The sequence below is a fragment of the Ochotona princeps genome, chromosome 12 (assembly GCF_030435755.1).
Source record: "Ochotona princeps isolate mOchPri1 chromosome 12, mOchPri1.hap1, whole genome shotgun sequence".
NCBI classification, from domain to species: Eukaryota; Metazoa; Chordata; class Mammalia; order Lagomorpha; family Ochotonidae; genus Ochotona; species Ochotona princeps.
This window is the reverse complement of record NC_080843.1, coordinates 3,872,389-3,895,433: the sequence shown is the minus strand read 5'-3', so window position 1 is coordinate 3,895,433 and position 23,045 is coordinate 3,872,389. Positions and strand designations below refer to the sequence as shown.

Below are 23,045 nucleotides of genomic sequence, written 5' to 3'. Positions count from 1 at the left end.
GAGATCTCAAAAATGTGCTGGAAAGTTCCATGCACTTCTCGAAGACCCCTTAAAGGAGTTATTAGAAAGGACACACAAAGTTCAATTAGTCAGAATTCTGTGCTTATTTTCCTTTGGAAAATTACAAAGAAATACAAAACCTCTGAAAATTCTTCAGGTGCTGCTTTTCTGGAAAAGGTGGCAATAAAAGAACGATTAAATGAGTAAATTATCAAAGGACAGTCTAATGGCTGCGCCTTCATAAAGAAAACCTACACAATGTACTTCAACCACAAATCCCTTCTCCTGAAGCACCAGAGTTCTCACATCAAGCGACTTGAAAGGTTTACAGCTTATACAACTGATAATTCTGCAAACTCCACAGTATAAATGGAAGTAACTACATACTTTAAATACTGCAATAAAAACAAGCAATTAGATTTATAATGCATTAAGAATAACCTAAAAAGGAAATTGGGGGAAAAAGCATATTAATTAAATTAGGGGACATCTGAACTGCAAATTGGGTGGATATTTTAACTTATACACAAAGGCAACAGAAACCGATGCAAACAAAGCACTACATTGCTGCGGCACAAAGATGGAGTGTGCATTACCGCCAACCACATCCTGCTTCCTGCAGCCTGAGAAGTCAGCACAGTGCACAGGAACAATTTCACCGTCCGCTGCGAGCCTCCAATGGCGCGCAGTGCAGCACGGGATTAAGCAACTTGCTGTGATTTCACACTGCATATGGCAGCAAGAAATTAAAAAAATGTAAAAGCACGCATGAGCTTATTTAAGTCCAGAATTCTTTAGATACAATATTTAGAATACTTTTATAGCAGAACAATTTTTAAATAATCATTTCTAAAATTCTGAATACAGAACTTAGGAACAAAATCTGTACCCCCAAAACATTACATTGAAAAATGTGTAAGAATAATGACTTTTAACTGTATTGGGACAAAAATTCATAGGTAACTTAAATTCCTTAGGGAAATAAAATGAACACTCATTTTTAGAGTGCATATTTACTGAAAGTTCTCACTACATTTCATGCCTGTCTAAAATATATCTTTAAAGCTTAAGCTGATTTTATCTTTCCTTACAATTACTCATTGCAGAGCTCAAACTAAAGAAACAGCACTTTTCTTAGCATGCACATACAAAATAATCTACCATTGAAGAAGACATCTCACTACCTTACAGCGTCAGCTTTACAGAACCATTCAACTGTCTCAAAATACTGGGAGTATTTTCTCTATGTTGATGATGTTTTTATATCTGTGTCCTTTTCTTGAATTAATGTTTTAACACCAGCAGACTTAAGCATAATATAAGGATAAATGAGGCAGATTCCAGCGCATAAAATCAAAGAAAGCGTCAACCCTAAGATTTCACGCCAAAACAAATTACTGAAAGTTAAAATATTTGTTCCAAAAAATAAACATACAAGCACACTACACTGAAAATGATAATTACCTAAACCTTTGTTGAAAGTACAAAGCTAAGTCTTCTGATGGCCCACTTTGGAAATGATCTAAGATTCTATCAATTTTTCTAAGCATTTTTCTAGTCTTTAAGCAGAAGCTGTGGTGATCAACAGGCAGTTTGGGACTCGAGCTCGGTGCAGCTTTCAGAAAGGGCATCCTGATGCCAGGACTGCTCAGTCAGCATGAAGCAGGCATTTGTAAAAAGAATAGCCATGAAATACCAATATGCAATTTTGCCTAATGTACACATCAATCTTATGTTAAAGTATAAATGAGAGGAAATATTGCATTATTCTAAGACTTCTAAATTGTTGACCATCAAAAAGTAAACCACCCTCTTTAAGACTTAACACAACTTAAAAAAATTACTTAAACATATGAATTTAAGACTTGACTTTATTCAGCAAAATCATTTATTTACACAATGGGGAATGCTGGTTTAATTTTGTCAATGAAATAAAAACAAACTGAACACAGATGTACTGAAAGGTTATCTGTATTTTGTCATCAGGGTGACCGACTGTTTCCTTACCTGTATCAGGAACACCAAGAGCAACAGAATCCCAAGGACACTGATCTAACAACACACGCACACAGCTCCATCACCACCCTGGGAATTTGCCAATGCAATTACCAACTTTTTCTTTTTTTATAAATATATAAAAAAACAAAAAGTCAGCAAAACCAGCATTTTGTGATGTATGTAGTAAACAGAGTCTACCTCTGAAGTCAGTGGACCAGTGAAAACCTTATCAGACCACCCGGAGCACGCAGGCCACCTGCTCTCCCTCAGCCCACCAGGACAGAGCCCGCACAGGCCAACAGCAGACGTTGTGTTAGAAGACAGCAATGATCTGATAAGGACTTGACTCCACGGAAGGAGAAGGGGGATTGCAGAGCATAGCCCCTATTAGAACAGCTAACTTTCCAGATTTTCCAAATAAAAAAGAAAAGAAAAAGAAAAAAAACTGAAAAACCACTTCAACATGAAGCTACCATACAAAGTTTTTTTCCATTTTCTTCGTAAAAAGTTCAGTTTCCAACTCAATCCTGGGTTTTTAGCGAGAACGACAGTTTCGGCCTGGACTTCCCCTTGCCCAGGATAATTTTTTGTTCTTCTTTTTGTTGGCGCTGCCGTTCCTGCTCTAGTTTCATCCTTTCCTCATGGATCTTTCTTTGTTCTTCAACAATTCTCAACTGTTCTTCAGCCTGAAAATTAAAAGTATAAGTTTATAACTTTATGTGAATTCTGTTTGGTTCGTATTTCTGGTATCTGGTGATAAAATTAGTAAGAGCATGCTTCATAAAGTGGTTGGTACAGGGAAACAACTGAGGTTAGAAAAGATCAATTATTTTTGTACTTTCTGTACTTTCTTATGAAAAACAAATGAATTGCAGGAAATGAAAATGGGGATTCCTACATATTATCTTTGATTATCTGTACCTCCAGTACATTAATTATCTACACATAAACAAACTAGGAAGATACACTGAGAAATCCTACAAGCCCAATTACTGAGAGAAAAAAAGAGGATTTTTCTGAGCTTGGTGACTACTGAATTTCACATGCACACAGGCAAGTGGCAAGCAACCCAACTTTCTACCCATTCAGCCACAGATGATTTCCCCATTTACCAAGAAAATTCAAGTCAGTTTCATGCACTCTTATCAGTCTCCCACAAACACCACATCCTCTTCCTTATTTCCCAGCCAGGTATCATCTTGCTTCTGCCAGGGAACACTAGGCACTATGTCCACACTGTCAAAACCGAGGACAGCTGCTGACAGACTGCAATGCAGAAGACAATCCCAGAGCACGACTCAGCCAACCCCAAACATCAACAGCATCCAATTTCGGAAATCTTGTCACAAACTTTGGATTTTTATTTTCAGATATTATCAAGCTGTTTTCCCTCCAGTCTTTCCTATTTATATTCAAAGCCAAAATTTCAGTATTTCCATTTCCATTATTCTATTAAATCTTTTTTTTTTCCTAGACAACCAAAAAGAAACTCAGCAACCTTTCTTTATACTCAAACCTTTCTGTGCAAGTAAGGTTTTTAAAAACTTCTTTCCTCCCATACAGACCCTACTATAAAACATTTGGTTTCTCCACGCAATCGCTCCTTTTTTCAGTATTAATTACAATGCAATGTTGGGTTTGTCTTTAGAGCAAAAGACGGCAAAGGGAGTGAGCTCTGGTATGTATGTAACAAACGCTCAAATTTTACCTAGCAATCAGGGAGGAAAAAAAATCCAGCAGTTGAAAGCCCAACAGTCTTGTCCCACCTAAAGGACACTGCAGCTAAGGATGCAATACACATACAACCACGGCCCTACAAAAACTTTATGATGAATCCAACAGTCTTATCATCAAGTGACATCACAGCCTTCCTAGAACAGTACCACAATTTATATTATGTGTCTGTGGTGATTCTAGCTTAAACAAACGACTGTGTTACCAGTCATGTGAAAGTATATCACATAAAATTATGTATAGTGCCTATTACTTGGCATTGATAATTACTATTATTTATGTACCACCAAAGATTTTAGAAATATTTTAGACAAAAAATAAATCTCTTTTGTCTCAATTTTTTAGAGTGAATTTTAAATAAGTATAAATAATCTGAGGTAAGTCCTTCATGAACTATTCTAGAAGGAGGTGTTGTTCCATTGGAGATGGACAGGGCTGACCTGTGAGAAGGACAGAATGTGGACAGGGAAGACAAAGGCACCCATCATTCTACCAGGGTTGTTTCTGCCTGTTGTAACACCAAAGCTTAAGGAGTAAAAACCTAATTTTGCAAACAGGAAAAATCTTATGGAGTAAAGATTTAAATTATGGAACAAAGTTTGATGCATTTCGTATAGTCTAAGTATGCAGTATTTATAAAGCCTACAGTTGTATACAGTGATGTCCTGGCCATCATATGCACTCACTGGCTCACTGATTCACCCAGAGCAAAGTAAGGTCCATTCATGCAAGGACCCTATACAGACACATCATTTTAAAAATCTTTGGTAGCATATTTTACTGTATACATTTAGAACAGAAAACACCTACTGTTGTTACAACGCCTATGGTGTCCAAGGCAGTTAACACAATCAACTTGCCTAACGATGCAGTTCTTAGAACATAACCCTATTGGTAAGTGATGCATGGCTGTATACCTTATCTGTCTCAAAACATTTTCTACAATACATTTATAGCTCACTGCTAAGCACCCAACTAGGAAACCTGGTGGTTCCTTTATAATGTTTGACATATTTAGACCAAATCCTTCAAATAAATCTAGTTTTCACCACCTCTACTGTCACCCCAACTCTGTCCTAGTCTCTTCTTTTGCCCCAAAACTCACCACTAAGTTATCTAATTCTTTTAGATTCTCTCACTGGGAGTTCATTTTTTTCTTGTCATCATAATAGTTTAGAGCCATATCCATCACACATGCCTATAATATCCCAGCTTCCAGCATATTCTTCAAATTTCTCATCTCCTACATCACACTGCTCGTGTTGGCTTTCCTGACCTGGCTCCTTGGCTTCCAGCGGCCAGTGACTCTACTGTCCACAGAGCACAGCTCAAGATGCTACACCGTAGTGCTTCACTAAGACTTCCAAGCTGGCCTGCTCTGCTCAGCTTTCCACCGTCTTCACCCCTTCCTCACTCAATCCTATCTGTACTTTAGAAGCTATCTCAAATAGCCACTTCCTGATACTTTCACTGGTAACAAAACCGATGATCTGCTTTTGATCATCTTTAATGTTTGTCGATTTATTTATATTTCTAATATTTTGGAGTGCTTGGTATATGCGACTGCATCAATGCATCCAGTTTTTTTTGTCTGGGTGTGTTAATACAATCAATACCAAGACTCACTCTTCCCAAAGGTTGTCCCTCAGTTCTGTGAAAACTATTAGAACCCTGAGGAGTAAGAGGAGCACAGCATCACAACCTCAGCTTCTAGGGGAAATCTAATTGAGAAACTAACAATTTTAACTCTCTTATAATGACAAAAGTGATAGTATGAACCACTGTATAATGAGCACTTTGATACAATTAAGTATCAAGTTTTGTAATGCCTATAACGTAGCAATCTTATTTTCTAGAAGATGGCCCAGGTGCTTGGGCTCCGCTCCTGCCTCTGCTGTGAGAGCCTGTGATGCGCTTCTGACCCTGACTTCCACCTGTGGCCATCTGGGCAGCAAACCAGCAGAGGGAAGGTCCATCTCTCAGATACATCAATGAGGGGAAGGGTGTCCACTATGGTAGATGAAAGAGAGAATAAAAGATGTAACATATCTGCGAAAGATGTATTTTCAAAATTCTACAAAAATAAAAACACCAACTGAATGCGATTTCTAGAAATAGAGTGGTGGGTGGTGGAAAACTGAGGCTTCACTTTTTCCAAAATACAATTATATGCTTGTATCACTTAAAGACTAAAAATAAAACTAAATAAAAGGGGCTTTTCTTTACATAAATGAAATACATTACAATTCTACTACAATGAAATTATCACTAGCTAGGGCAGAGAAATTAACTGTTTAAAACTTAAAAAAGAAAAAATCATTAATTAAAGCAGAGTCTGGCAGAAGTGTCTCCACTTGCTGCTTCAGTGCCCAGCCGGCTGTGGCCACGTGACCACTGGACTGGGGGGGGGGGGGGAAGTGGCAGCCACCCAGGGCCCTGGGGCACTCCCAGCTGCTTTCTCAGGTGCATTAGCAGGAAGCTGGACTAAAATCAGAGCAGCCAGCACTTGAACTGCACTCTGGAATGGGATGCCAAGACTGCCAGCAGCCTACACCAGTGTACAATACACTGCGTACCCCAACTGTCCCATTTAGATCCATCCACATAGACAAGCACTGATTTACAATTCTTAATAATGCAATTATTTAAAAAATGAACCAAGCAAATATGCTTTCCCATACAACTTTGTTTTGTTCTTATCGCTTTAGAGTAAACATAAATGTACTTCAGACCTGAAACTCCTCCCCATTCCCAAAAAGGACTTTTCCAACACCAATCAGCAAGATGTGTCTCCTCCTAATTTAATAATGACAAAGTGGTTTCCTGCCCTCCACCCTTTTAACGGAGTTAGGACCTTTTAACTCCCTTTTAACGGAGTTAGGACCCTATACTTACTTGCCAGGTTTTTTTAAGATTTAGTGTATTTTGTTGTTGTTGCAATGGCAGATATAGAGACCTTCTGACCACCGATTCACTCCCCAAGTGGCCAGAACGGCCAGAGCTGAGCTGATCTGAAACCAGGAGCTTCTTCCAGGTCTCCTACATGGGTGCAGGGCCGTCCTCTACTGCTTTCCTAGGCCACAAGCTGGGAGCTGGATGGGAAGTGGAGCAGCTGAGATATGAACTGGTGCCCATATGGGATCCTGACGCACACCCGGCAAGGATTTAGCCACTAGGTTAGTGCACCGTGCCATATGCCAGGTACTTGTTGAAGCCCTAGCCTCCTCCTCCGCAGTAACTTGGTCCTTCCTCTTGTCCGTCCCTTTGTTCCACTCAGGCTTGTGCTAGGGAGTAAGGGCAGTAAGGACTGTGTCATGAACATTCTGCAGACCAAGCAGAAGGCTAAAACCTGCACAGTGAAGTCAGTACAGTGGGCAGCCTTCCTAACTGCTGTGGTTCAGATCATGCTCCCCAACTGAAAGAGGGAAAACAGGCCTGGCCTTCTGCACCTCTGCCTACTGCTCACCCCAAAAGGTCTACTGATTTTGTGAATACTACTTGGCTTAGCTTCCAAGTTCCCATGTTGTCTGTGGTCAATGTGTCCTTCGCAACCATTCCTGCAGCACCCAGGGATATCAGAATCCACTCTGTAAGGTGTGTCTGCAGAATCATGTCAAATGGAAAGACAAACATAATTAGGAACCCTAACTACTCAGAAATGTTGGTTTCTGCATTTCACAATTTCAAAGACATCCAAACTAGCCCAGTCATTGTAATTTTAAATCTGTAACTTATCTACTCTACCATAACTCCTGGTTATTCCAGGTTAGGTAATCAGCAAGAAAATATTTTTCAAACTGGGTAAGGCTGTTGCATCCCATACATGTGCCAGTTCAAGTTTTGGCTGTACCATGTCTGGTCTAGCTAGCTCCCTGCTAATGTACCTGGAAAAGCAGTAAAAAGTACTTAGGCCCCTGCCTACAAGCGGGACACCTGACCCAGCTCCTGCCACGGTGACATTTGGCAAACGAACCACAGAACTGATGATCATGTCTCCCTCTGCCTTACAAACAAATGCTTTAGGCTGATGCAATTAAGTCTGACCATTAGTAGAGTGTATTCAACAAACAAATCTTTATGTATAAGGTTTAAACAGCATTGCAAGATAAAACACAAGGGGGTACTCTCTATCCTGAGGCAGTTACTGACAGGTTACCTCCTTAAGGAACACAATATTCCAAACCTATCGCAAGGGCTGGGGAGCCTGAGCAACCTCATCACAATATGTCCCACGTCCCCAAGGTAAGTGGCCTGCAGCCACCCTGCTGGCATTCCTGCCTCACCCCCTTCTTCTCAAACACTCTTGTTACTTTCATCACCTGAAGTAATATTTAAAGTTTCAAGTTAAATATAAGTGAGACATTGTTTCAAAAAGGAACTGACAATTAAGCTTGGTACAGGATACCAGAGACAAAAAAAATCACTACTTCTCTAAAGCTCGGGACAAACTACCCTGTACTACTGCATGAGAACTCTAACCCTCAGAACCTTCTGCACACGTTTGAAAACTCCTCAAAAACACACTACATAACGTGCTCTCACTCTCCTCCTTCATGTATCTTGGGCCATTCTTTCCCTTCTCATGTGCTCAGTTCTTCAGGCCGGGTGACTTCTGAAATTCATTCCACAGGAACGTCTCCCGCAGCAGGTCTTCTTTGGTTCTTGTAATACATTTTCCCCTTCCTCTTTCCTCAGCAAAGTTACCAACTCTCTTTAAAGTTTATTATCAACTCAAGCCCATTATTTAGCTTTCAATGTTATCTTGTCTTCAGTTTATATCCTCCAAGTCAGGATGAACACCACAGACCACAGAAAGAGATTTAAGGTGGCTCCAAAAACCCAGACACAGGGCAATGAATCAGCGCCTCTCACACCAACTCAGTCCTGAACTGACATACCCACTACCCCATCGTATCCAATATTCTCACCGACATACCCACCACCCCATTGTATCTGATATTCTTACCTCTCACCGACATAACCCACTACTCCATCGTATCTGACATTCTCATTTGCTGTCTTTCACTTTCACTTCTTAGGATACACTACTAGTCATCCTAAGCAGTGTGCTGTTTCAACTTACACACTACTATAAACACCTGTTCCCCGCACCTTCAACACTCTGATTCTCAATACCAATATCCTTCCATCTCTTTTGGTCTTTCTTCCTGTGACCCCCCAGCTGTGTTTCCACTCGAATCTGACCACCTTTCTTCATCACATCCTCAAAATACTCATCAGTACGCTTCGGCAGTGTTTCAGCTAATAAGCATCTCAAGCAATTTTGATGTTGAAACAGTACCACAAACGAGGCAAACTATAGGAATTACAACAGAACGTTGGGGAAGGTCATTTTCATTCTACCATGTAAATGCATTTCCTCAGAACTATTTTCATTTAAAATCAACTTACAAACATGTTATTATTTTTCTCTAACTAGCAAGGTACAATAGTAGTAATGAATGATTCACTGGGAAAGGAGAAGTACAAAAGCATGGCAGCTCAACTGGCTACTCTGCCCACAAGCACCGACACCCACAGGAGCACCAGTTTCTGTCCCAGCTGCTCCACTTCCCTTCCAGCTCCCTTTCTAATAAAGATGAAACTTCTCAATAGGAAAGTATCTGTCCTTCCTCTAATATGTAATTTATTTATAATTTTATTAAAAACTGCCAGTGTGACTCTGCAGATTAGCTAATCAGATCCTATTCCTTTGTGTCTTACTACTGTCCTCTTCAGGAGACTCAGCTGGGGGTTCTTACAAACTCAATCTCCCGAAAGAACAGTTTATTTTACAGCAACATCTATCACCTTGTATTTAGTCTGCTCCGCTCTCCAAATAAATAAGATGCATATGCTCAGAGTAACAACTGGGATTTATTCAGGCCTATCACCCAAAAGGCTCCATTGTATAAATAATAACCTTAGAAATACACAAGGATAATTGTGTGTTAACAATCTGAACTCAAAAACTAGGAACCAAGCTGCCAAAATGTCAAGCAACATTTAGGTCCATTTTCACTCCACCTTACAATGCACTGGTCATACTTCACTGTCTCCTGAACAAACCCAGCACGAGACGTACAGTGTGAAACTCAAGTCAGACTACAAAGCTCATGTTCTTATCTGTTCTTACCATTCAGCTCAACTTTTTAAACCATATTTCTCAGTTCTACCTTTTAATCTTAGACTGAAATTTACTCAGAAGTATTTTCTTGTTATATAAGTCATATATGTACCTTACAGAAAGAGATACAGAAATACAAAGCATAACCACACATAAGACTACCAATAAGAAAGCTATTTTCTGTTTAGCATTATCACCTATTTATCGCGCTTAAATTATCAAATACGTAGTGACTACAGAAAAGTCTAGCTATCGTTTTTAAAATTTATTTCACTATCTGGACAATCTTCATTCTAAATACACAGAAAATACTTCTGTATATAAAAGATTTGAAAACAATTTCTCGAGGTGACCTTATAAATCTTATAAGCATAATTTTTCTATTCTAGTGAGCAATCTCTTACTTCTTTTTCCTTTTGTAAGTCAGGAAGCTGGAAAAGTGGGCACTTGGTGTAACGGTTAAGACAACATTGCAAGTACATGGGTTGAGTCCTGGGCTCTGCACCAGACTCCAGACTCCTCCTGGTGCACGCACCGTGGGAGCCAAGTGACAGTTCCAGTAGCTGGGTTCCGCCACCTCGGTTAGACCTCTGGATGATTCCCAGCTTTGGGAGGCATCTGGTATATTAACCAACAGATCTTAGGCCTCTCTCAAAAAATCACACTGGAAGAACTGGGACGTTGACATTCTTTATTGGTTTTTTTGAGAGAGATCACCATGTTATTTCTTCACAGCTATATTTTAAAAATCTATCACTCAAGTTTCACAGAAATTTCTTTTTCAATCTGTCTTTTCTTCAATTTGCTTGCAAAATCCGAATTTCTCACCACACATAATGACTCATTATTACATCCACCACTGCCTAGTACACTATTTCAAGAGATTCTTTCCTTTGTTCTGCCACAAAAAAGGTCTGTCTCTGCCGTACTTCAATTTCCTAATTGTCAAGGTCCACTTCCAGGAACCACTGAAGATTTCCCAGGCCACCCAGGACAATCTGGTCAATTATTTTATAGCACCCATATGACTGAGAAAATCTTGCATGTTATTAGCTAATTTTTCTTGAAGCAGTTCTTGTATTAATAATTATAACTTACAAATATATAAATTTTACTTACTTTACATAACCAAATAAACATGTTTAAGATATGTGCTCAGAATTAAGAGGAAGGAAAGGAAAAGAGTAACAAACACCGAACAAACCTCGATGCACACTTGGCCATGTTCGTGTAGCAAGGCCTACGCAGAGGTCCTATCCTACCATCCAACACAGCAAACTCAAGCATCAATTTTTCCCAAGGTATTTTTCAACACAGTGCAGTGCACAGACAACACACTGTCACAACAGTGTCACACTCTAGTGCGTCAGAACAAACTTCAATGTGTGCTCTTGCACACGCTTATTTAAAGCACAGATCACTGACACACAAGAGTCTGCAAACGGAAACAAAATAATGGAAAATAACAGGATCGCCTGTTTTCCGCATTCCCTCTCAACTGTACTTTGCTATTTTATTCCCACTGAGAAAGATTCCTCCAGAGGATATTTACCAATCTCTTCACAGCAGTAACCCAAAGAAGTTACATTTTTATCTTTCATGAGGGTAAACAAACAAGGTTGTGTCAAGGATGACAACAAGCTAAGCCGGTCCTAGCTACCTCAAGGTCAAAAGGGTCAAGGTCTCGCAGCTCACAACCCAAACACAACTATCCAATCTCCCTTTTCACGGCCTCAGAAGAAATCTAACCTCATCTGCTCAGTAATTTAACTTCAGTGTCTTAACTATTATGTTTTTTCTCTTCTGCAATGGCCATGCCTCCCCAAAGTCAAAACTAATACTTCCTGTTACTTCCCCTGAGCTGCAATGCAATTCTCTCCTCATATGGAACCACTGAAGAAGCATTATTTCAAACGGACTCAGACACAATGCTTCATCCACTTTCATTCACACAGCATTTTCAGGGTGTTTCACTGAAATCGAACTCAGATTCTATTAAGGCCTTCACAAGAACCAGGACATGGTTAGTCACAGAATTCACTAGACCACACTCCCTACGTTTCAATCATGTCTCTTAGCAAGAACACGTGCTAATAAACAGCTGCCTCCTGGGTCAAGTGGGCAGTTTCAATGCTGACATTTCATTTTTTCTGGTCAAGTTTCAGTTTGGGCCCTGTCTGCTCAGCTTTCAATCCAGCTCCCTGCCAGTGGCCCACATGCTTGGCGCCTTGGCAATAATGGCAGGTCAAGGTCCTGGCTTTGGGCTGGTTCTAACTTGGATGTTGTAATCACCTGGGAGTGCGGAGGTTAATCAGCAAATTAGATATGTTAATAAAAAAGGGCAAAAATAAAATCAGAGGGAAATGTAAAAAGAGTTTTTTCATTAATGAAAAAAAAAATCCCTCAATGCTGCTGTACTGGCTTATTAGTTTTTAAATTACTCTGACTCATTTTTGACATATTTCTTTAGCTTGCAATTACTGAAGTCTGTATTTACAAACCAGGAAAACCAAAAGGAAACAGCAGAATTTGTTTATTAAGTTCTAAAAGACTCGAGAAAAATGTGAACAAAGCTGAGGATAACAAAAAAGGGGATGGGGCACAGTTTAAGTATTCCTTCTCTGGAATTCTTCAGAAGTATATAAGATTTCACAAGTTTTTGAATTTTGTACTTTTGAAAATTTTTAGTAAGTTTAGCACTCCTAAAATGCTATAAAACACGATGCTTTTCGGCATGCTTTTCGGCATACTCAAACGGGCTTCATTTGCAGTAATTTCCTAACACACGTTTTAAAAGCCACTGCAATTCTCTCTAGATCAAACACATAGACAACTACTTAAAACCTATAGTCTTGAGAACTCTGAAAAAAATCAGGTCAAATCATAGAGTCACTTTAGCATAAAATGTAAAAGAGATGGAAAACAAAAACTATAGCTATGTCACTTTCAGGGACAAGTTCTGAGAAAACAGGTTATTTGCTTGTGAGAACTCCATAAAGTATACTGGTGTAAATTCAAACACCAAGTCGCCAGCTGTTCTGACCTTCCTGGACCCTCGCCCCTGTGGTTTGCGGCTGACAGAAATGCATCACACAGAACGGACCCAGCTTCAGCCCACGCTTCACGCTCACCAGTTTGGCTTGTGCTTCTGCAATTTTTCGGTTATTCTCTTCCAGTATTCGTTCTAGCTCCTCACGTTTTGCACGTTCTTCCTCCTAAAGGGGAGGACATGTTAAGATATTAGAAAAATAAAATGTTTATTTTTACTGATAAATAGTTACTAATCTTCCTCTGAACTTTTTTCATCTGTCTTACATGGCAGCTTTACAGCTACCTTCTGTCTGACAATGATAAACTGTGCAGCCACTACAATTGGTTTCTAGCACTAAATTCAAATCATCCCTCCCAGTCCAAACAGCAACCGACTAAACCCTCCCTAAGGATAGTTTCCTGCCAATTATTACTAATACTTTAATATCACACAAATCAACAAGGACAACTACAAAACTGGATAGTATTTACCAAATTAAAAAATAATATATAAAATACAAATAAAGTGAATATTTGTCTCACCAATTATGTATACCTACGTATTCTTTACCTATACTCCTTTAATCAGCATTAAAAGTTGGATATTTACTGTCTTGTCCAGTGTCCTGCAGAGGGTGCTCCTCGGCTGCCATACGCGCCAGCTTCCTCTTTAAAATGATTTGTACTGTTAGCTTGGCAATACCTGCATCGGCAGCTCAACCATTTATAAAGAAACAACATACAAGGAAGGCTGAGCTGAGGAATGCAGATGTTTATGGTAAGAAGGAACAAAAAATGTAATTCATCATTCCTAAGGCAAACAATTAATAAGAAAAATACATTTACTGTTAGTGAAAAATACAAATGGTAATCCATACTTCATGGAGCTAAGGGCTTCTTCCATGGGGAAAATGGACTTAACATTCAGATGGTGACAATTTCTAAAGGCAGCTTATATTGTCAGCTACGGTCTGAACTGAAATTCAGGAATCCAGGGGATGCATGGTCAGGAAATAAAATTCTGTAATTTCTTTTTTCTTGGAGAATTTAATGATTTTATAATGCAAACTGTATGAAGATTGCTTGATGGATTGGGCAGTGTTGAGATCACAGCATACATAATCAAATGATTATAATATTTGGAAGGATTGTCACAGGGTTGTGTCCGTGTAAAAAAAAAATTGTTAATATGAAACAAAAAGCAAATGAAGAGAAAAAAATCTTACTATGATTAATAACTCGCTACAAGACAGCACCATTACTCCAAAAAGATCTTCATTAATAAGAGCATGCATATAAAGATTTTATACATTCAATTTCACAGTCTATGAAATCCATAATAGACATGTATATCTAGTTAACAGGACAAGGGAAAATGCATTTTAAAAGCTAAGCTTACTGGAAAGAGATTTAGTATGCCAACTTGTCCATTATAATGACAAGACAAAAAAATGACAATGAGTCATAATGAGCCAATATTTCAGTTCAAGAAAATAGAACTACAGAATTTTGTGTATCACACACCAGCGGGATCATGTTCGTCACGCCAACTATGTAGATGGACACTCAGCGCTGTACAGTAATCTGCCTTGAGTGTTTCAGTGACTTTCCCCAAGTTTTAGGATCCTGGAGTAATCAGTGCAAACAAGCCATAAAGCTTCAGTAGCAAATTACTGTCTCACAGAAAGACATTTTCAACTTCTGCTCCAGCTGCTGATAAAACAAATCATGTGTTTAGCTTGACTCCAGACAAGGACAACCTGTTCCTTCATATCTCTCTAGAGAAAAAAAGGAGTTGTTAGTAGATACTAAAAAAGTGGATGAATAATCTGGACATTTTTCCTAAAAAGATTCTTTGAAACACATTAGGAAATGGAGGGCCTTATGATCAGAATGCTAGAATTAGTCCATCGTGTTGAAGCAGGATTTGGGGAAGGGAATATAGGATAAAAGGAGGACAAAAAGAAGGGTGAGAAAGCCTACTTATCCAAAGCAGGTGCTGTCACTCAGTGGGAGGCCCTGCTCTTTTAACCTGACTGAAGGCAAAAAGCCTCTCACAGTCTAGGTAAGAGTGTCAACAGGAAAGAATATACAACCACAGGTGGATGTTTAACCTTTTCCCTTCTCCGCTCCCGGTCTTCCCCAACCCTCCCAAAAAAAAGATTAAGTCCTGCAGCCATGGCAAAAGTTTCAAACACTTATCAAATATGTAAGTCAGTTCCAGAAAATCAAAAAGTAGCCTTGAATAAGTTTTATGAAAAAGTAAACTTTAAAGTATCAGTCAGCAGTTCTGAAATAGGCTAAAAAAATCAACTTTCCAGTAATGTAAGTTTAGATGAGAAAGGAATTAGATAGTCTGTATTCCATCTCTTTCTGAACTGAGCAGGAGACACAACCCAACACTGAAAGTTTTGCCATGGACTGTCTCTACTTTCCAAACGACCGAGCGTTACCTCTCTAGCTTTTTGTGCTGCAAGCTCAGCTTGTCTCTGTCGCTCGAGTTCTTCGAGCAACTGCTTTTCCATGATGCGTTTGGCTTCCTCCACCCTGCGGAGAACCTCTCGCTCGATTTCATCTTTCCTCTTCTCCAGTTCTTCCTCCACCCTTTTCGCCACCAATTCTTCCACCCTTCGTGCTGTTTCTTCTTCAATGAGTTTTTCTTCTATTTCCTGCTGCCGACTAGCAGACAAAGTAGAACAATGACTTTTAAAAACAGGAATTTCAGCTACTTACAAGTCTGTCAAACAAGAGCCTGATTTTACGGATCGCTAAGTTAAAAAAAAATAAAAGCATAAAGTTAGTATTTTCTTGCTGCTATCTAAACACACCCTAGGGTGGACAAACAACCTAATTCATTATTTAAAAAGGGGCAGCAGAGCAAATTTGAAACAGGAAAGACAGAGACAAAGATTTCCACCCACTGGTTCACTCCCCCAACAGCTCCAAAGGCAAAGCTTTCCTTCTTTCCACAGATTTACCTTTCCAATGAAAGTAAATAAATTTTTTAAAGTGTCTATTTGTTACATTCTGCACTTGTTTTGACTGCCTGGACAGTACCTTGTGCTTGGTGAGACCAGAGTTCTCCATGCATCTATTTCCTAATGCCTCAACTTCCTCACACAACCCACAAAAGCAAGCAGATCCCCAAAACCTTACCTTTTCTGGTTTGAAATGCATTTACAATCACTCAACTGATACGTTTTACAAAAACTATACTTGTATACAAAAAGATTTATTTTCTAAGTTGAAAAGTTACAGAGGGAGGAGGGAAAGATTCCATTCGCTGGAATCCCAGATGGTTGCAACAGCCAGAAGCCAGAGGCTTCTTCCGGGTCTCCCACAGGACAGGGGCCATCTGCCACTGCTTTCCCCAGGCTGTTAACAGGGACCTAGATCAGAAGTGGAGCAGCTGGGACAGAAACTAGAGCCCATATGGGATGCACCGTGTCTGCGTGCTTTTACTTGCTAAGCCACAATACAATGCTGGTCCCCAACATCCATTTGAAAGGCAAAGTTCACAGAGAAAAAGGTAAAAACACACACTCCAACCACTAGCTCATTCCACAGACTGCTGCTAGGGCTGGGCCAGGCTGAAGCCAAGACACTGGAACTGGATCTTGGTCTCCCGGGGGGGTGTTGAGTCCTGAGCACTTGAACCATCCTCTGTTGCTTTCCCAAGCCAATCGGCAGCGAGCTAGATCAGACGCAAGCCCTGCTCGTTGGCACTGTGCGCAGTAGCTTAATGAGGGGTGCCATAACACTGGCTCCAAGCCTTCAGTTTCTGAGGAACCTCTAAGTATGCTAAATCATTGCAACTCAGTGTTGGTGGGGTGATGGAATTCCGACCCCATGGCTCTCATCCTCAATTCCAAGATTACTTATTCACATTGACTAATTTGTATGTGGAATTCTTCATCCTTCACATTTACCTGTCAAGAAAACATTCTCTTGGGGTCCTGGATTATTTTTCACTTCAATTCTGATAACACAATTATTTGTTTCTTAAATATCTCCCTTTCTTCCCCCCTAAAACCAAAAACAATGATGTTGTAAAAAGTCACCAACAAAATTTAGCACTTGTCTGCTTTCCCCACCTTTTCAAAAACTTCTAATCACATTAGTATAAGCCTTTATCTATAATAACTCTGTAATAAAAATTTTAAAAAACTGAATAAGGAGCATCCAAAGGAAATCCTTAACTTGAATGGAATCACACATTCCAATATAAAATGTTTTTGCACTAGTTTATCCAAAAAGAGGCAACCAAGATGAAGCAAGTAAGGATGACACAGCTACTTGAATTCGATGGGTACAGAAACATTCTACCTCCGAACACGTCTCCATAGTTAAGACACTGTGCAACTCCCCCTGTATGAATCACTAAACGTTTCAAGGAAAAAAGCCCAACTCTTAAAAGTGCAACCAAAGCACTGATTATTGCCAAATAATAATGTAAAGCATTCCCAATCACAGCTTTCCTCAGGAAGAGGAAGAATTGGCTATATGTTGGCTTATCACTAGAGCAGTTTCCAGCGTAGGAGTGTGGTGAACTGCAAACCTGGCCTATAGTCAGGGCTTTCAGCAGGCGTTTGCACCATCCTTAAGCAATAGCACAATAACCAACAGGGTATATATTTCCACAGATTTGGTCACTAAGGCAAAATAAGTCAAATAAACTTATTAATTACAGCAAAAGCTACACGGGCCTGGTGTCAGCTACGTGTGTGTGTGTCTAGCACCATCACCACCACGTCACAGGGCTAAGGATCAGTGAGCTACACAGGCAGGGTGCTCTGCTGCCAAGGGGTCAATCCTCCCGTGCCCGGCGGGCTCTGTAATACAAAGAGGGGAGCAAATGCGCAGCTCTGCACTCCACTCACAGTGGAGGATGACAAAGGGCCCAGGACCGTCTCTCCGGCTTTTCTCCTTTAGGTCCCACCATGACTGCAACCGAACCTTGTCCTGTGGGGTAAAGAGGCCAACGCTCAAGCAGCCTAGCAGAACTGTTCCCTACAAGTGTTAACAAGGTTAACTGAGAAAGGCTATGACACTGCTTCCTCAGTAATTAGAGGAGAATGCTCAGCGACTCTTCAGTCAATACGTAACACCTGCACAAGCACCTGTGAAGACGGTAATAGAGTAGTTAGAGCAGGAGGTAAGAGAAACCTTCAGTGACCCAGACGCAGGAATAAGAACTTAGAGTACTGAATCTTATGAACTAGCTACTCAAAAAGAAAAAACGAAGACTTTTGACTGCAGTAAGATGACTCCTACGAGTACTTCTTATATCCAGCAGGCTGTTTGCCAGCATGTAAGTTACATTAACTTGATACCCATTATATGCCAAGCATTATCTAGGTACCTTGTATATATCACCTCCTCCATTCTTCACAGTAAGCCAGACAAACATGTCCGTGTAAAAGAGGGACACACACTTAGGGGTCAATTTCTTCAAATTGAAGCCTCAAAATTTAAGTATAGTGGTTAAATGCTTTGATGCAAATGATGCTGGGGGTCGTGGTGGTGTAGCCTAGTGGCTAAAGTGCTCGCCTTGCATGCTCCAGGATCCCATATGGGTGCTGGTTCATGTCCCAGCTGCTCCGCTGCCCATCCAGCTCTCTGCCTGTGGCCTGGGAAAGCAGTAAAGGATGACCCAAAGCCTTGGGACCCTAAACCCATGTGGAGACCCAGAAAAGGCTCTTAGCTTCAGATCAGCTTAGCTCCACCCTTTACGGCCACTTGGGGAGTGAACCAGCAGATCAAAGATCTTTCTCTCTCCTCTCTGTAATTCTGACTTTCCAAGAGAAAATAAATAAATCCTAAAAAAAAAAAAAAAAAAAAAGAAAGAAAGAAAAGAAAATGATGCTTAGGACATTGGCTTCAACAGAGGGCCTAGGTTTGAGTTGTGGTTCAGCTTTCAGCTAACTGCACACTGTGCGTGGCAGGGATGTCTCCAGCAGCTGGAACCCTGCCTGCCACCGATGCGGGAGAACCGAGCTCCTAGCTTTGGAATGGCCCAGAGCCAGCTGTCACAGGCATATAGGGAGTGAACCAGCAGTTGAGAGGTATCTGCTCTTTCAAATAGTATAAAATTCAAAAGCAAAAGCAACAACCACCAAATCATGAGCAATAAAGTAACCAGCTTTCCAATTGGATCACAGACTTCATAGTCAGTTAAACTCAATTGATTATTCTTATTTTACTGACATTTCCACAGTACACTTGATCCTACAGGAGTACAGAACTTTCTGCCAACAGCCATTTGGGCACTTATAATTCCTGGGCCATATAAAATGAACAACTTTTAAAACGTTCACAAGTGTAATTTCCCCATTCCTGTCCCAGCATCTCCAACGCTTCAGTCTTGGTCTTTTCTTTATCTGCTCAAACGCAATCAACCAATAATTCGGTAAGGTCGCTCACTTCCTTGAACTAAGTGCTCCTCCCTCTCCACGCTTTCTCAGGGCTGTTCCATCTGCTCTCCAGGTTTTACTAACAGGAGGCTCTCTAACCTAGATTTCAGTCCTCAATTATGGACACTGGACAAACTTAGCATAATCAATATCAGAAATCCACAGTACACGGGCAATAAATGGAAACTCTGGGGCTTTTCCCTTACCCTTATCCACAAATCAAGTTTCCAACATTTTAACTAACAACAGATACTATTTGTTACTCCCCTTGCTGCCCTGGTGTAAAGCCACTCTAAACATTTGAGATCTAGTTTCTATTGTTACAACACTGCCACTGAATTGCCTATACTGTATCATGACCCATTTAAGCATCTGGAAGACGGGAAAAGTCCTTGGGTCTCTGGTATTTTGTGCGAGCCCTAGCCCTAGTCACAGCTCTAGCTTCGGCCTGATCTAGACCTGGGAGTGAACCTGCAGATCAAAGAGCTCCCCGTCTCAAAAAAGAAAAAAACTCCTTGAGGGAGATGAGCATCTTCATTACCAACAGAAGCTTGCACAGTGCCCTGCCAAATTGGATAAAATTCAAAATTAAAATTAGCTAAATGAATACACTAACCATCATGGACTCAGACCACTACTCCCTCTACCCCACCATTCCTAAGGGTCCAAACACCCATGTTTTTCCTTCGCATTTTTTTTTCAGATTTATTTTTATTGGAAAGGCAGATATACAGAGAGCAGGAGAGACAGAGAGGAAGATCTTCCGTCCGATGATTCACTCCCCAAGTGACCGTGCAATGGCCAGTGCTGCGCCGATCCAAAGCCGGGAACCAGGAACCTCTTCCGGGTCTCCCACGCGGGTGCAGGGTCCCAAAGTATTGGGCCGTCCTCAACTGCTTTCCCAGGCCACAAGCAAGGAACTGAATGGGAAGTGGAGCTGCCGGGATTAGAACTGGCACCCTTATGGGATCCTGGCACGTTCAGGGCGAGGACTTTAGCTGCTAAGCCATCGTGCCGGGCCCTTTCCTTTGCATTTTCTTCCAAGGCATTAGGTGATAGGAAGCAGTGACAGCTGCAGCACATGGCTGCAAGCCCTTCCACCCCTCCCACATGCTAATGGCAGTCTGCTTATTCCCTTAACCAAGGACATTTTGCTCTGTTTCCCTTCATTTCACCTCTGGATTTCTTCTCCACTATTTATGTGTAGCTTGACAAATGCTTCTAATTATTTTTAGCATCTCACCTCCCCGTTTCAGCTTCCTAGTAAAAGGCAAGTTATTTCTCTCTGGAAGTTTCCTTTGTTGTCACCTGGAAAAATGAACCCAGTGATGCCTTAGGTAATATGCTCATCTTTCAGCACTTCTACAGCCAACTGCCTTGCTGCAAATCGAAAAGCTGGACTCAACACAAAGTCTACTGTGAAACAACTACTTAAATCATTTGTACCAGCACCACTGAGTTCAAGTAAGGCAAAACAAAAACAAGGAAACTACAGGTTCTGCTTACCCCAACCCCTAGTCCCCCTAACTCTTACTAACTTTGTTTCTGTAAGGGCACCAGTCTTGAGTCCCCACTGCTCCACTTCAATTCAGCTCCCTGCAAGTGGTAGGAAAGCAGTGGAGGCTGGGTCAAATCTTTAGCCCTCTGCACCCACAAGACACCTGGAATAAGCTCCTGGCTCCAGAGGCGGCAGACAGACCCAACTCCGCCCCAGCCCTGTGTTGACATTCAGGAAGGGAACCAGCAGATGGAAGATCTTTCTCTCACTCTGCCTTTCAAATATATAAATCTTTTTTTTAAAAAGAAGCAAAGTGTACTGAGGAACATACATAACCCCAATCTAACTGCAGAAAAATCACCAAGACATCCAGACAATTTGGTTCACCTAACTTCAGGAACATAAGAGCACTTTCTGAACACTCACCAGAGTAACACACAAGGATGGCTGTGGTTAAACAGCACATCTGAGGACACCAGACCATGCTGACTGTAAAGCAAAACAACAACAAAATCCTGCACAAACAAAAGTCCGTTAAACTCGTGATTTATTCAAATAAAAACTCTTACTCTGATTCTCTCTGTATAAAAATTCTACAAATGGGTAACGCAAAAATGTAAGCACATACTGCAGTGTCTTAAAGAATGTACTATAGGACAAGCAAGGAAGGGCTGTCCATGTTTCTCCAAAGAATCAGCACCTAAAGCAATACGAAGGGGAGGGGCAGGGCTCAGGCAGCAGAACTCAGGTATCCGTCCACTTCTGTCTCTTAAGAGTGCAAGGCTGCTGGGAAAGCGCCACTCAACCAAGCAGAAGTCACCTCCAGACCGCTCACCTGCAGCCACGCAGGGGCCACCCGCTTCCGGCTCCGCCCCCACTTCCGGCTCTCGCTGCTCGCGCCAAAATCCTCTCAGTCCCTGCGGCTTCCTGCTCGGGCCGCGCGCTCCAGCCCCGCACGCCTCCCACCTCGGCCTCACCCCTCAGACACTCTGCCCTGGCGCTCCACGGCCCCTCACTGCCGGGGACCCCTCACTCACTGCCGGGGACCCCTCAGCACCCCACCCACTCCCGGGACCCCTCACCCCGGGTGTCCCTGAGCACCCCACCCACTCCCGGGACCCCTCACCCCGGGTGTCCTGAGCACCCCACCCACTCCCGGGACCCCTCACCCACTCCCGGGACCCCTCACCCCGGGTGTCCCTGAGCACCCCACCCACTCCCGGGACCCCTCACCCACTCTCGGGACCCCTCACCCCGGGTGTCCTCAGCACCCCACCCACTCCCGGGACCCCTCACCCCGGGTGTCCTCAGCACCCCACCCACTCCCGGGACCCCTCACCCACTCCCGGGACCCCTCACCCCGGGTGTCCTCAGCACCCCACCCACTCCCGGGACCCCTCACCCCGGGTGTCCTCAGCACCCCACCCACTCCCGGGACCCCTCACCCCGGTGTCCTCAGCACCCCACCCACTCCCGGGACCCCTCACCCCGGCCTCCCCGCCTCCCCGCCCCCACCCCGCGGGCGCTCACATTTTCCGCTGCCGCTCGAACTCGGCTTTCTTCTCCTCCTCCTCCCGCTTCTGCTTCTCGTCCAGGCTGCTGCGCTTGCTCACCGTGCGCCCGAAGATGTCGATGCGGTCCGGCGGGGACGAGGCGCGCTCCCGGTCCCGCTCGCGCCGGGACGCGGCCGTGTTGGTGGAGCGCGAGCGCGAGCGCGACTCCCGCCGCCGGGTCCGTTTGCTCTCCCGGGACTTGGAGCGCTTCCGCACGCGCTCCTTATCCCGCGACCGCGACCGCGACCGGCTGCGCTTCTTGTTGTGCTTGCTGCTCTTGGTGTGCTTGGAGCGAGACGAGCTCCTGCTGCGGGACCGGCCCATCCTTCCGGCCGGGGATCCGACTGCTCACCGCCGGCCGCGGGCCCCTCTCGCTTCGCCCCGGCCCTCGGACGCTGGCTGCCCGCTCCCGACGAGGCCGGAGGGAGAGATGCTGCCGGCCAGCCGCCTCTCCGCCGCTGCTCGAGCTCTCCGGCAGCCCCGACGGCTCCTCAGCGCGAAGGCCGCCAGGCGAGCAGGCCCTAAGATGGCAGATCCGGCTGCACCGGCCGCCCTTCCCACAGTGCCCTGCGCGGAGCGTGCCGAGGCGAGAGCCCGCCCCCCGACGACGGCGACCGAAGGTAGGCGGGCGCGCCCGAGCGCACTCGGCCCTTTCCGCCGCTGGGGCGGGAGTGCGCGCGCAGGCGCCTCGG

At 42.8% G+C, this 23,045-nt stretch overlaps 1 protein-coding gene across 2 annotated transcripts; it reads right to left on the bottom strand.

Moving 5' to 3' along the window:
- Window positions 1–1,853: 1,853 nt before the first annotated feature.
- On the bottom strand, window positions 1,854–22,693 carry ARGLU1 (arginine and glutamate rich 1). Of its 2 annotated transcripts, none has more exons than XM_004577359.3 (4): window positions 22,331–22,693; window positions 15,343–15,568; window positions 12,991–13,074; window positions 1,854–2,684 (listed from the first exon to the last, which is right to left on the bottom strand). In XM_004577359.3, exons 1-4 carry the CDS (start codon window positions 22,675–22,677, stop codon window positions 2,520–2,522), a joined length of 822 nt encoding a protein of 273 aa, XP_004577416.1. In that variant the 5' UTR covers window positions 22,678–22,693; the 3' UTR covers window positions 1,854–2,519. The 2 variants fall into 2 exon arrangements, 1 of the variants encoding a protein (XP_004577416.1); XR_009246363.1 differs by having other exon boundaries at window positions 2,647–2,684; window positions 12,991–13,557.
- Between the last annotated feature and the right edge of the window lie 352 nt (window positions 22,694–23,045).